The sequence below is a fragment of the Stylophora pistillata genome, chromosome 6 (genome assembly GCF_964205215.1).
Source record: "Stylophora pistillata chromosome 6, jaStyPist1.2, whole genome shotgun sequence".
Lineage (NCBI taxonomy): Eukaryota > Metazoa > Cnidaria > Anthozoa > Scleractinia > Pocilloporidae > Stylophora > Stylophora pistillata.
In genome coordinates, this window is record NC_142524.1 from 19,198,381 (window position 1) to 19,212,989 (window position 14,609).

General features: G+C 38.8%; 1 protein-coding gene across 4 annotated transcripts in view; it reads right to left on the reverse strand.

The window, feature by feature from the left end:
* Window positions 1–14,609, reverse strand: part of LOC111327463 (sodium channel protein 1 brain) — a 31,160-nt gene that overhangs the window by 8,211 nt on the left and 8,340 nt on the right. For 2 of the 4 annotated variants that reach the window (XM_088763605.1, XM_022931660.2), the window contains exons 2-16: window positions 11,867–12,114; window positions 10,774–10,922; window positions 10,048–10,128; window positions 9,595–9,723; window positions 9,223–9,314; window positions 8,555–8,749; window positions 7,688–7,745; window positions 7,282–7,426; window positions 6,233–6,370; window positions 4,907–5,344; window positions 4,070–4,243; window positions 3,302–3,649; window positions 2,583–2,886; window positions 2,064–2,410; window positions 1,590–1,763 (exon numbers count right to left, since the gene is read on the reverse strand). In XM_088763605.1, coding sequence (XP_088619731.1) covers window positions 1,590–1,763; window positions 2,064–2,410; window positions 2,583–2,886; window positions 3,302–3,649; window positions 4,070–4,243; window positions 4,907–5,344; window positions 6,233–6,370; window positions 7,282–7,426; window positions 7,688–7,745; window positions 8,555–8,749; window positions 9,223–9,314; window positions 9,595–9,723; window positions 10,048–10,128; window positions 10,774–10,922; window positions 11,867–11,965 — 2,871 coding nt within the window. In that variant the 5' untranslated portion in view covers window positions 11,966–12,114. Of the gene's footprint in view, window positions 1–1,589; window positions 1,764–2,063; window positions 2,411–2,582; window positions 2,887–3,301; window positions 3,650–4,069; window positions 4,244–4,906; window positions 5,345–6,232; window positions 6,371–7,281; window positions 7,427–7,687; window positions 7,746–8,554; window positions 8,750–9,222; window positions 9,315–9,594; window positions 9,724–10,047; window positions 10,129–10,773; window positions 10,923–11,866; window positions 12,115–13,260; window positions 13,393–14,066; window positions 14,225–14,609 lie in introns of those variants that run through there. The other 2 variants (XM_022931659.2, XM_088763604.1) reach the window with 2 other exon arrangements.

A 14,609-nucleotide genomic window follows, 5' to 3' on the forward strand; every position in this document is an offset into this window, starting at 1 on the left:
TGCGTAAAATTCGATTTTGGGAAAAGTTATTTGCCATGGGATCCTCAAACAAACACTGTAATTTCTGACCGCTTTGCCTACCCGTCAAGATGGCGCCGAAAACCGTGATAAGGCCTATTATCAGCAACGTTTTGCGGCATAATTGTTTTTTCTGAGAAGATTTTATGAGAATTTCATAAGAACTGACACAACTAAATTATAAGATGCGAACTCTTATCAACAGCCTTTACTCCGATGTCTTTGAGGTCCGTTTTTAGAGTTCCATCTTTTAGCGACTGAAGCAGTGTGCTCACACGCCCTTTATTTTCCCTGAAACATCCACAATGTTCCTCTAACATGTTTTGCGTTCGCCAGGCGCATATATCCTCGACTTCCCATTTCTCAAATGACTTCCCACCTGATATAAAATGCGAAAACAGTACTTTTGCTAAGCATTACAACAGTAATACACGTAAAGTTGGAAAGCATCCGGATAACACCAGGATATTTACTTCAAACTGTTTTACTTACATTTTATTGGTCGTGCCATAGTCGCTATAGCCTAAGCTTGCTCTTTTCGCCTATAGAATCCAAACTTGTTTCTTAAATGGACTTCACTGATGCTCACAAAGCGAGGAATAAATTAAAAACCGTCGCTAACCATACGCGGAACCTTGTTTGATGCGTTTATACCTGAAACGGATCTGGACGTGACTGCTGTGACTGACGTGGTTGAATGGAGTGTGGAACCCAACAGTGTGCCCACCCAGTAGGGTGCGTTTCTGGTTGGTTTGTGTAAACCACAAGCCGCGGCGATGCACTCGCTGTTTGAATGTTTTCATTTACAGAAGATTTCATGCCTAACTTACCTACCGAGTTTAACGTAAATAAAAACGTGAAATAAAAATTCTATCGATGTCCCGACTTTTTTCTGCATTGTCCCGGAATTATCGCGTGTTTCCCGGTAAAATTTCCAAGTGTCCCGATTCCCAGAGAAATCTCCAGATTCCCGGAACAATTTTGGCTTTGTCCCAAAACAGCGTTTGTTAGAGTTGTCACCCCCCGTATCAATTACTTGAAATTCTCCTCAGCTGTGGGAAATTATCACTGGAATCTTTTCTTGCAGTTCGAAAAGAGACCTTTAAACAAAGGTCAAGGGTTGTTCGAGGGTTTTCAATCAAATATCAAGAGCAATACTGAGCTAAGAAGAAATTAGCTTTAACTGCAGAGTAAGATGACCAAATTCAATCGGGAATCCGAAGTATGCTTCCTTAGTTACCGGTACTTTTTGCAACCAACTTTTGCTACGACTAAATAATTTCATTAGTTTGGCTATTATTCCTTTCAAATCGCCGAGAAACGGATTAGCTTATCACTCATTTGAGAAAGGTGCGGTGCTGAATTAAAGTGCAAAAATGATGCTAAGTGCGTTCTCGCGCCTTAATTTTGGCACCGCATCGAAATTTTGAAAATTAAGTTTGAAGAATGTAGGTTGGATAGAAGACGCTCAGTTAATTTTTCTAATTTTTCTAATTTTTCATACATTTTGTATGTAACTTTTTTAACTACTACTCGTTGCAGTTCTTAAATGGGCTATTGAATATACTCACCGAAACAATAAAAGCGTCCAAACAGTTCCAGGCGGAAGAAAAGTACTTAATGAGTCCAAAACCAATGGCTTTCAGAATAAACTCCATGGTGAAGATGGCTGCGAAAATGTAATTGCATATTTCCAAAGTCTTTGCAAGCCTCGGCTTTTTGTGAAGATGAACGTCTTCAAAAATCTACAAAACATCCAAAGACATACAATCAGTCTTTATGATTATTATACTTTCTGGAGACTCAATCTTTCACAGAACTACGGAAGCCGAACTGCAAACCTCCTTAAAACATATTTAGAAACACGCTTTAGTTTTGAGCGTGATATAAGATAGTAGTATTAGGTTCTTAGCTTTTAACGCCAGCTAAAAAAACCCAGACGAGTACATTTGAAATCAATTTAGGAGGTATTCGTTTCTCAACATTCATCATAGAGCGCTCTAATAAAAAATATGGTGAAATTTAAAGCGTGACGTCTGCCATACCAATGCAAAGCTGCTGAGGAACACTGTCACAAGAATAAACCACTCAAAATATTTCTTTTCCACAAGCACCCGCACCCTACAACGGAACTTAAGCCAGCAGAAGTGTCGCGAGGAGAATGGTTTCCACAGTGGACATTCCATACAATATTCTGGCAGACAGTCATCAATTTCCATCATGTACCGCGTGGGACGGTTGGCTGAGAGACCACTGGTAGGCTCAGGTAGAGTTTCCTCACTTTCTGCTGAATGTTGATGAAATTGCGAGGTTGGCAAGTTCGCTTTGTGTTCAGGTGTGGGTTCAGATGTCATCATGATAGCATTTGCATCTTCTTCATCAATTTTGCAGTCTAAGAAAGAGAAGCGGTTGATTGAAAGTCATTTTGAAGAAAGGTTGATGAGAGATCCTATTATAATTTTGTGTTCGCAATGGGCCACAACTCGCTTTTTCAGTTAACGGTATTCTTCCTTAGGAAAAACTCAGTTCGGCAAAAAAGTGTACTTAAGCCGTACAAGGCTTACCTTTACATGTGTCATTCTCAGCTATTGGTTCTTCAGGATGATCCGTGGTATTGCATATTGCTAAGCGGCCCGCGGTGTCTTTGCTGGGAAAGCGGCTACTTTCCAGAACCTGCAGTTCGTAAAGGCGAAATGGTTCCCTGTACTTTGCAACAAACAAACGAGATTTTCGTGTTTGGAAGGCTTTCCTTATGCACAAAGAGTATTTTGACGGACCATCTACAGTCTGTGTTTCGTCATTTAGCTCATTATCGGTCTCTCTGAAGTCAAACGCGTTCACCAAGAGAGCTACGAATAGGTTAAGCACCTGGAAATAAAAGAAAATGAAAGGCCTTGAAAGAGTAATTTAAAACTCGAGCTGCTATTAAAAAAAAATACGACGCCGTTCAGTAAAGAGCAGGATTGTCCGCTGAGACATCCCCCACGTGTCAATCACCTATCCAGTTTTCCAGTTTCGGTCAGTCAGTTGGTTGGATAGTCAAGCAGTCAGTCAGGCAGTCAGTTTTTCAGTCAATCATTCAGTCGGTAATGAGTAGTACAACCAACAAGGACCTAGAACTTTTCTCTTTGCAAAGTGTTATTCTGCGAAAGCATCTTTAAGTATGAAGAGTAGCCACCACCAACGCCAAACTGTATTCATAATAAAATTTAAGAATCTTCAGAATTGTTGGAATCGAAATTTTTCGTATCTACGAAAAAAAAAAGGCAAAACAGCTACTTACTATGAAATTTCCCACAACAAGAACAGTAAGAAAGAATAATGTGGCCTGTCCTGCACTGGTGGCCCTCATGCAGTCCCAGAGGGGCTCAATCCACTCCCCACACAACACTCTGAACACCATCATGAACGCATGCCAAAAGTCGTTGAAATTCCAGCGAGGTATTCCATCTTTGCCAAACTTCTCCACCGTATAAGCTTTACCAAACACCTTTATTCCCAGTACGGCAAAGATGTAGATTACAACGCCGAGTATCAGTGTAATATTTCCAACCGGTCCTACGCTCCTGGCGATGGCTTTCATGAGCCTTTCCATTGTCTTCCATGACTTAGCTAAGCAAAGCACTCGTACCTGGTGGATGAAGGAGTTTCAGTCGTTAGTTAAATACAGTCTAAACAATGGCGCAGTTAAAGCATATCGAATGAAAATAATTACTTTACACCCTTGGTTAACAATCGGTGAAGTGATTTCAGCATAGTCATCTCATTCCACAAAAGATTTACTTATAATTACTTACATTGGTTGCTCACGCTAATTTCGGTAGGCAAATAACCATTCGATGAACTACGACATTTTACCAGAGCATTGAGAAAAGCATCGATAGCTGATTGCTCACCATGATTGCTGGAAAAGACACCGCGTTGATCTTCCTTGAGTTTTTTTTACTGTTGCTTCACTGCATGAACGAACATATCGATGAAAGGACTTGAATATAGCCGAAACATATAGTTTGGTTCCACAACTAATTCAACCTTAAGCATGATTACTCACCAGCCTCAGCGTTCGAAATATGCTAAGTCCTTCAGCAGATTTGTAGAAGTACCCCAATAAACTCCCGGTTACAACTGTAGTGTCGAAAACGTTCCACCTGCTGCGGATAAAACCCATGGGTCCCATGGCGATGAAGCGGAAAACAATCTCAGCTGCAAACAACGCTGTGAAAACCTAGGTGTAAATGAGAAACACATTAGTCAGCCAAAACGACAACCTAACCGTATAAAAATTCAAAGTGACACTGGTGACCATGTACGTCATGCTGAGCTTTGTCATCATAATCATCACTGTCATCGTCATCATTATCGTCACCATCTTCTTCATCATCATGGTCATTATTATGATCTCTTGCACTGTTTGCCCGTTAGCATTAAAATTCAGAAGAGCGTGGACTAAAGTAATGCCAATCCCTCTAAAAAGGGTGAATTCAAGTCCTCCGAGCCTGTGGCTCACTTTGGCAAGGGCGTATCTAGATTTCTGTGGCTTGAAGCGGCTCTAAATGTTTAGATCTAATGTCAGTTCCTTGTAGGTTATCCAAAAGCCATTCATACTCCCGGGTGAAGATAGCCAGGGTGATGGTAAAAACATCAGTGACATCACTGACCCCTGCGGGGCTTTAACACAGGCCCCTTAGTCTGGGGTCGAGTGAGGAATCCATTAGTCCATCTGGTTTCATAAAAAAGATAAAAGATAAATTGTTCCCACTTAGGAAGAATCGGGGTCGAACTGAAAATTGCGGAGTTTGCATAATTATCACACATCTTTATGGTCATAGATTTCTTCTGATAATAAAAAAATCGAGGATTTTAATCCCGGTATTCCTAATCTGCTTACCAAGTTCACGTAGTCCAAGACCTGTCGAAACTTTGGGTCAATACCATGGTGATACATGGCCAGAACTATAGTATTCAGGAGTATCAGCACTACAATGACTGCATCAAAGGCAGAATGAGTAGTAATATCACGCATGCGCTCGCGTAGGTTCTTCCAAAAGGAGTTTGTACGAACAACAACTTTACACTGTACTTTGGAAATTCCGCGACCATCTCTCTGTGCACAAGCTGAGATAAGGCAGTGGCGTAACTGGGAGGTTTTATTTTCATTTTCTTCGGGCGAAGATTGCAGAGGGGTTTCATCGGGAGGTCTGTCCTTGACGTTGTTAGTTATAGGGAGAGGTGGCTTGCTTCCATCCAGGGTGCTTAGGCGTTGAAGTGTTACTTGATCAGCTTCGTACGAAGCTGCAGTTTTTCTCAGATGTGTCCTTTTTTCTCTCTGTTCAAAGTTTAAATAAAAAGCAACAAGAAGGAATTGAAATAGGCAAATGAAAGATGGTATATTGGTCGCGATGATGAGCCTTACCATCGTATGTGAGAACAACGTTTTAATGAGTAAATGAACGTCTTAATCATCGTGATAATTTAATACTTGTATAGCGCTAAGATTCCATAAGTAGATGCTCTCCAGCTCTTTACAATATTTCCAAATAAAATCTAATAAGCCTAAGTTTAGAAGTGGCATATCCATGATAAATGTTCGTGTTATTTGCAAAATCTAGCCAAACTACTATTCACACTTAATGAATATGATAAAGGTCAAAAGCAATACGAAACAGATGCGTTTTAAACGCTGACGCAAAAATGTGCACACTACTTGCGCTACGAATGTAGACGGTAGTCTGTTCCATAGCGCTGGCGTCGCCACGGTTAAAGTCTTTATCCTAGGTGGCTGCAGTAAGAGTTTTCTATGATGATCAGAGACCATGATCTAGATAAAACACTTCATTGACTATTAAATCAGAGTGACTAGCCAGGGGAAATGTGTCAAACTTTAACGAAAACATTTAGTTTCGGTCAACTCTTCTGTTCCGAGAAGATACAAACTAGACATGACAAACTTTTGAAGAGCAGGAACTTACAACAGCACCAATTTCTTCTGGTTTAAGTATTTGTGATATACCTTCAATTTAATTCGCTTAAAACCTTATGGGAAAGCGAGGGATTCACGATTTTATGTTTTGTAGGAGTCCTTTCATACTGACTACGATCTATTACTTGAAATTTTGCATTGATCGATCGTTGATTGGCGGAGAGGAGCCGGTCAATTTCCCATTCTGGAGATCCTCTCTATACTCAGATGTTACAAAGCAACCTGCAGTGTTACCTCTTTCTCGTCCGAGCATAGTTCCAGTTCGTACGACAAATATACCACAGCCAAAACCAGATTCATCAAGTAGAACGAACAAAAGAATATACCAGTCATGAAATATGGCACATACAGCGCTCCTGAAGCCCTGATAATCTAAACACAACAGCGCAAAAGCGTGTCAAAGCATAGATAAAAATAGATTAAATATTGATTAATTAAAATCAATAAGTTTATAATATAAAAAGAGAAATTTTTGAGACTTGATTGGTTGACAGTATTGCTATTTCAGTGTAATAGTGCTCTAACAGCTAAAACGGATGATGCAAAAAGGTTACCATGACAACACTGAATACAACTACGCTTGTGCCTTGGGTTCTACTACTGCGGTGACTGCAAAAACCGTGATTTGAAAAAAATTTTCATTGAACTATTATATATTTGCCTTTCATGTTTTTTGCTGTTTTGGAGACAAACTGTCCATGATATTTTTTTTCTCATTGAAGTCACGAAAAAGATTGTTTCGAATGCAGACAGCTGTGTCTTTGTTTTTTCAACCGTAACGAAATACTGGTCTTCTGTGTCTTATGCGTTACCGCAAATTTCTCGGCTTGTATGGTAAACAAGTAATAGCATGACCTGTACGTGGTATTCTGCAATAATACCGGCTCGTAATATTTCAAAATTTTCCAAATACCACGAACAGCTTCGGGACTGGTGGTATTTTGGACAATTTTGAAAAATCAGCCTTCAAAGTCACGCTATTGCCTTTATTAACCAAACAACTAGTCAACTCACAAAAATCTATTGTTTTATTGTGTTAATTATTTCAAAGCGCAAGATAAACAGGAAGGCACAATCAGACCAGTTTAAGCTAAAAATGAACACTTAGAATTTGAAGATGGCATGGTTTCCCTTCTCACATGTATTTTGATCATCTAAAGAAATATATTTGCCCTAATATCAGTAACCACGTTTAATAGCAACGCTTAATTTGTCGACTATTATAGACTAAGCTTGATCTAGTTTTGGCTTAGACCTTGTGCTCGAAACAAACCCTTGGGTACCTTATCATATACGTTCTCCCAGAAGTCCATCGTTAGTATCTGTAAAGCCATGACCAGCGACCAGCCAATGTTATCAAATGACGTGTAACCATGATCCGGGTTTGGACCAGCATGAGGCATACAAGTGTAATTTGATGGACATGATCTGAAGTAAAAGAGCAGTTATTCAATAAACAGCTTACCAACATTTTGTGATCTAAGAACGTTGGGAAAAAATATACAGACAGACAATGATTGTCTTTGCGGTAGCACGACCAAAAAATGATGTTGAATCTCAGGAAGAAAAGTGCTGTAATAAATAATTTAAAATAGTGGACGAAAGATCAACAATTCATCGATAATATACCCTCACAAATGTTAGACGGTTAATCAAACTGCTAGAGTCAAATACTGAGATATACTTTACCCGGCGGTTGAGGAATTTCCACAAATCAAAGGCTCGCCTTCATGAATCAACCAGAAGCCTGGAAGAATTTGTTTGTTTATTTAGATTTAATACCCTTAAAAACCATTTGCATCAAGATCATTACCAACTTTCGCTTAAATATTGCCTCTTCCAGATGATTATAAACAAAGAAAAGGGTTTTCCAATGTTCTGCCAATTTACTTTATCGAGAGTGGTTCAATTTCTTGCTGTGCACTGAGATCGGCTTTTTTTGCAGGCTCCATTCAAGACAACAGAAAACATAGTAGTCCACGCGGATACTCCTTTACGAGAAAATGACAACTAACCGCTTTGGTGAGCTCCAGCCATAAATGAAAAACCATGGTAAAGATTTGCAGTGTGATATCAATCAGACCTTTGTTCGATCGTTGAGGACATGATTTCCCCCGCGTAGGTAAATTTTCTGTGGAAGTCCTTGAGAGTTACTTAGAAACACCCATAATAATTAATTTACTTTGACCTACAAGGGAAACGCTTTTAAATGTCGCCCACCCCATGACAGCCCAACAGAGAAGTTTCCGTGTCAACTAGGGACAGGTAGGTGTAAAGAATCAAAATAAGTAACAATATCTTAACTTTTAGAGTATTATCCTGTCAATACTATTGAATACTATTGAATCTGGAGATCATGAGACACGAGCGAAAGCTTCAAAAACGAACAGTTATCATCGTTGCTGCTTTCAGGGTAAATAATATAAATGTTCGGTTGGCTTCTTACTGCCAAAAGTCACCTGTCAGAAAAGAATCTGGGTCTCTCTGCTTTAGGATTTGTGGGAAGTAAGAAGGATATATTTCGAGCCGTTTACTCCATCTAACTCTGTTTCTTACTTTCGTTAAGGGCTCGTTCCTGCATGCTTAGGGATCCATTGAACGGTGTGTTAAGAATACACTTGTTCCTAAGCTCTCCAGAAAACAGTTGCAGACCGATAAGCGCCATGACAGCGAGAAAGAACAAAAACAAAACCAACACGTCACTCAAAAGCTTCAAAGAACGGAGTAAGGTGTTCACCATCGCTCGGAGACCTGAAAAGGAAATAAAAATTCAGTAAAATGAACGCGTAATGACACAGAGGTGTTGAAAATTGGTACAAGATACACTATATCAAAAGAAAGTGCTATAACTAAACACCAATTATTGAACAGAAACTGTCACAAATTTAAAAAAGGAAAAAAAATCGCAGTGAATGGTATAGCCTAAGGCTGGCACTTATTTGAGGAACTCATTAATTTAGCTTTCAATTTTCCGTCATCTTAGATGCTTTATCAAAAATATCATTTTAAACTTCATTCAGGCTTCAAGAAAAGCCAGATGATGTTTATTGGTTCTTCTAAAGAGCTCCAGTTGAAACTTGAGTTATTGTCAGTGATTTCTTCAAAGAGGGTTTACCTCTCATGACATTGTATCATACATAGCAAAATCCAAGGGATTCTTTTGACAATTGATGTTACTGGCACCGGTTAGGTGCAACAATCATAAATAGTACTCTCGCTTGTACCTTTCATGGCAGAGAAAGTTCTAAGGGCTCTAAGAACACGAACTGTTCTGATGCCTGTTAAATTGGCAATGTTGGGTGCCACAGTGATGTACCTGTGAATCACGAATTAAAAATATGGTTATATTTGCTTGTATTTTGACTGCAACCACGGTTCCTTGAGTCCTGATATCCATTTCCAGATATGTTAAGACATATTAATAGATAAATTTTAAAGATATTGGATAATCAAAATGAAGCTTACATTTCCTTCATAAGGTAGAAATACTATTTTGGTAAACTCAAATGATCAATCCTAAAACTCTGTCATTCAACATCGTTCTTTCTAGCTAATTACGTACCAAGCGAATACACACCATCTTTGGTGCAACTCACCCTAGGGCAACCACAATAAAATCCAGCCAGTTCCATGCATCTCTGAGATATGCGTAAGTGTGAAAGATAAATCCACGCGACAATATCTTGAGCATCATCTCTAAGGTATAAATACCACAGAAAACATACCTGAAACAGGAAGAAAACGTTGAACAAGGGTAAAGAAGTGATATATCTTCAGTGCTTATGTTCGAAAGAATGAGGTAGTGGTGAATCTACGAGGCCTCGGCTAATACTAGCCTTATCCACAGACCAATCGCAAAAGTATTCCTTGAGCACTAGTTCACGAGAATCTGAACTTGGTCTTTCGTCCGTCTTATTGTAAATCTGGGCTTCTATTAAACTTCCTAGATTGCAAGCAGCATTTTCAAAAATGAAACTAAGAAATAGATAAACTATTGTTCTACAGTTTGTTGGAAAATGATAATAAAAAGAATATCTTCGGTCACTTACTCAGCTTCCTCTGGTGCACATTCGACTACAAGGAACACACAGTTGGCGAGGATAGTGAGGATCACGAATGATTCAAAGTATCTGCATTTTGTTTAAGGAATAATTCTTTGCTTCCATTTCTTATAAAAACGTATGACTACGAAAGTGACTTGCCCACATGCAGCTGTGCTCGAGGATTTTACCATTCCCAGTCACCGTAGCATGATGTCGGATTAGTCGTAAGAAACCGCCGTACTTCATTGGTCCATTGGTCCCTTCTAGGACTCTCAAAGTAGTTTGCTAGCTTCTCCGACTGATAGGCACTGAGAAGGTAGAAAGGCGTCCTGGAAGCCTAACACAATGATTTGGGCTGGATTGGGACACCTTCTCTTCTATTTTACTGATTCAGAATTATAATTTTCTCCCGCGTAACTGCATACCAAACCCTCAAAAAGGACTACCTTCCGCTCAGAAATGTTGTTACATAAGTCGAAAACACCTTCGCTTGTATTTGTAATTTGTTTTAATACGACCACGTCCTTTACCCGTGTTTGTGATCACAGCACTTTCGGCAACGAAAGGAACAACGATGAAATATTGACTTTAATTTACCAGCAATTGTTGGCAATAAAGAAAGAAAGAAAAAAGTACTGAAATTTGGTTCTTGTCGGTCCGTCATCCAATGACAGTAACATCATTACTACTTCCCCAAAGGAAAACATCAATACTTCACTATTCAGAGGATACCTATTAGTAACGACACTAATCGCGAACTGCCTGGCGGAACTGACAGGCTCTAGTAGACCTAACGCCTTTGCCTTGTTAAATCTGTGCACGTGATCAGGACGTGAGGCTCCCCGACGACGAATCACAAGAAAAGTCTGATTACTGGGGATCTGCCGAGAAAAAAACAAACAAAACAAGACCTATAGGATTGTCTAAAGGATGACTTTTTCCGGGGATTGAATTCATGCTATGCAGTATTAAAAACATTGAAGCTGTTTACGCCAAGAGCACGTAAACATGACTCCTTGGATGAGGGCTCAGGCTAGAAATTCACACAAAAATGACATTCAATCATTAGCCTTTGTATAGTGTATACGTGTTCCTTTTTTGTTTTCTATGTAACTTTGAACACCGTCAACGTGGCGGAATACACGTTGGCCTAAAAAAAGCTCCTTTTTAGTATTTTTCTGCTATTATTTTTCATGGGCTAGGACGTACTGTTATTTTTGAGCATTATTTCTGAGATAGCAATCTATATTAAAACTTGGGCCTACAGAGTATTAGGCATTAGAGATACAGCGCCATCCAGGCTACAATTGATAGATACTCAACATTCCCAAAGAAGAAGCAGGTGCAGTAATTAGTTTAAAAAAATTTCATTGCGAGATCATTAAAAAAATTTTCTGTTGAAAATTCGAACAACTACTTACCACACTTTTGATTATACCGGAAACTGAGACTCAAACAGAGGTCAAAAGATCTGAAAATTTTTAGGTATTTTTTTCTTATACTAAAAGAATTTCACCGAGTTGGAGAAGCACAGCTTCGTTGTAATATTTTTCATAGATTTGGGTTTTATATGGCAAATATTTCGGTTGTAAGGCAAAGAACTCGTCATTATACGAATCCAATTATAATAACCAATCCGTTTTGGTATTGATACATTCCTAAGTAGCTTTGTACCAGCTTCTCTTCAACGATCAACCGTTTGAATCTTATACATGCAGATATCATCTGATACGAATCAATCTATGAAATGGACCACCTTTCTATGCGAAGAGGGCATTAGTTCATTTTTAAGTCCATCCTTGCCATCACTTTGAAAACAACTCACCCTTCCATTAGTGGCATCGTAATCTTTTAGCGGCTTTCCGATATAAAACGAAGGGACCCGAGCCACATTGGAACTTTCAGGTTCTTTATCTGTGTCCATCTCTGGGTCCTCAGCCTTCGTCTCTATTTCCTCAATATGAGGACCCGAAGCAAAATGGACTCTTTTCAAAGGTGACTCCTGGTTGCACGAAGTGTCGGTTGGCTCTTTTTTATCGGCAGCTTTAATTACAGATCCCTTTGAAGTCTTGCCTGTTGTATAATCAAGAAGAGACGTTAAATTCTATGGAGCAAGGAAGCTGTAATCCTTGTTTTATCCTATGTGATTTGCCACAGTGGGTCGTTTCTTCGAACAAAAGTGATGAAGATGGGACAAATTATCATAAAAGCGAGAACGCTACATAATTTGATTTTCCATGCCTAGTTTAGTGATCTTTTCGTGGGCTTTAGCGACTCATCAGTATACGCCATAAGCCAGACACAAATATTGGCAATATTGTAAATAAATTATTCATTAAATGTATCTCCTCTTACGTTTAAACATAAATTTCAGATTACGTAGGTCTTAAAACTACGGAAATCTGTTAGCTACTATCTCCAAGAAGAAAGAGACAACATTTTTCATATCACTTGAAAAATGTGGGAAGAACATAAAATATATCATTTCATTTTACAGCAAAAGTAACAGTTGACACCCATTTTGAACAAAAACTATTGGCTATCAATTGTCTGTCAATGAACATTTTAAAACATCAGTTTGGATATCAGTTTCCCTTTTTTTCCACTAAAATGACTTTGAAATCAACTGATTCCAAACTTTAGGGATGAACATTCTTCCGCGCAAAACGTTTGTTGAACATGGCGTGTCGATTGAGGCCGTAGAAATGGGAGATTAACGAGAAACAAATGCGATAATAATATTTTGAATTACGAACAGAGGATAACGGGAAAGGTTCTAAAACGACAAACGCAAGAAATGTGAGATAAAAAAAATTACCATCGTCGCAAACATGTAAAGACAAAAAATATCGGAATTGAATGATTATGGGTCGTAGTTATCAAAACGATATTGGACGTAGATGTAGATAGACTCGACGCGCTCATTACTGCGATGTGATAATTTTCAAGCGAGAAATTAAAACAAGAACATAATTTAACCTCATCTGAGCAAAAAAACCCGGCAATTCTCTATCGCGTGGTCTTTGCTCGATTTAATCATAATGTAAATTCATCTTAGAATGTCCTGCCTCGAAATACCATGATTCAAAGAAAAAAATTTACAAAGTGTTTACTTTCGCGGGCTTAGGCTAGCACGCGAACACACTATGTCGTTGCGGTCTTTTTGTTTTTGAATTTTAAAATTTCATAAAAAAACAAGCACGCACATAAAGATCTCACCTGCGCTAAGAGGCCCCCCATATTTTTTTATAATTCTTTCGTTGTCCTTTCGTCGAGCATAGTTTTGCGGCATTGAGATAGTTAGGAGTGAATATTACGATTACTAACCGGCCGTAGTAGATGATGTAATAGTTTCTTTGATGCAAGTCATTTTGACACACTCGCAAACGTGGAAATTTTGGGTTGTTCAATAACCATGACTTATTCATACACCTCTTTAGGTTATAATAGCGAGTGAGTATTAGTGCATTATGTTCTTGGATTGTGACATGTCAATAAAACACATCGACCACACGAAAAAAGATGGTTTTCTTTGTGCAATATGCAGATGACTTTTGGCTAAAGTTTGCTTGTTTTTTCTGTCAAGTGCACGCCTCTAAGGACGCGAAATAAATTGCTTTTCGATCCACTTAAATTTCGGCTTACGTAAGGTTTTAGTACCTTATTTCATGATATATTTATGCTAACAATGCGACTGAGCGTTGAAAGTGATTCGGCGTAGTCTATTAAGTACAAACCGTTGTCTCTATCAGATGTCGATAAAATTCAGGTGAAGTGTTGAGTGAGTGATTCCTCTAATGTCCTTTAATAGCGCACCCCCTATGCGACTGTAACCTCTACTTAACTGAGCATTTCAAAGCCAAAAGTAAACAAATCTTAATCAATAAGGTAAACTAAGGAGAGCTTATTTAAAATTGCTACAAAATAGAATTTATCGCAAGCTTACAATGGTGCTAAAAGAAATCATGTTTTTGTTTACTACTTCAAACCCAGCAGAATAATAAATCCATCTTAATCATACGAACCTATGAGAGAGCTTTTCACAAACATGGTGTCGTTTAGGAATCAACTCCGAAGCTCTTAAGCCTTTACAGTTAAGAGGATATACTCATGGAATAGAATCCACAGTTAAACGCGTCGCAAAAGAGTGGATTGGCATTCGACTTGGAGGACGACGTTATTTGTTCGACACCCTACCTGCCCGTGGGCTCATAACTTATTGATTTTAAACTTGTTGCCTGGTGGCAATTCAGTTCATTGGATGCCATTAGCAGCTTAGAAACCCTTCCCTCTGTCTTAAGATTCGCCACTTCGAAATTAATCGTTATTGTTATGACGGAGCCAAAAATGTACACAGTTGTTTTGTTTCTTTCCATTTCCAGCAACGATCATAATTCAGAGCGCAAATGGTCTTGATGAAGCGAAATGTAGAAATCACCAAATTAATTTTATGAACAGAGGAACGCTGAGAACCTAGAAAATAAAAATTGAAAGACGCGTTGGAAAAACAGGAACGCCACACAAATCTTGTGAGAGAGCGGTACTTCTAAAGCTATTGAAAGTCACCA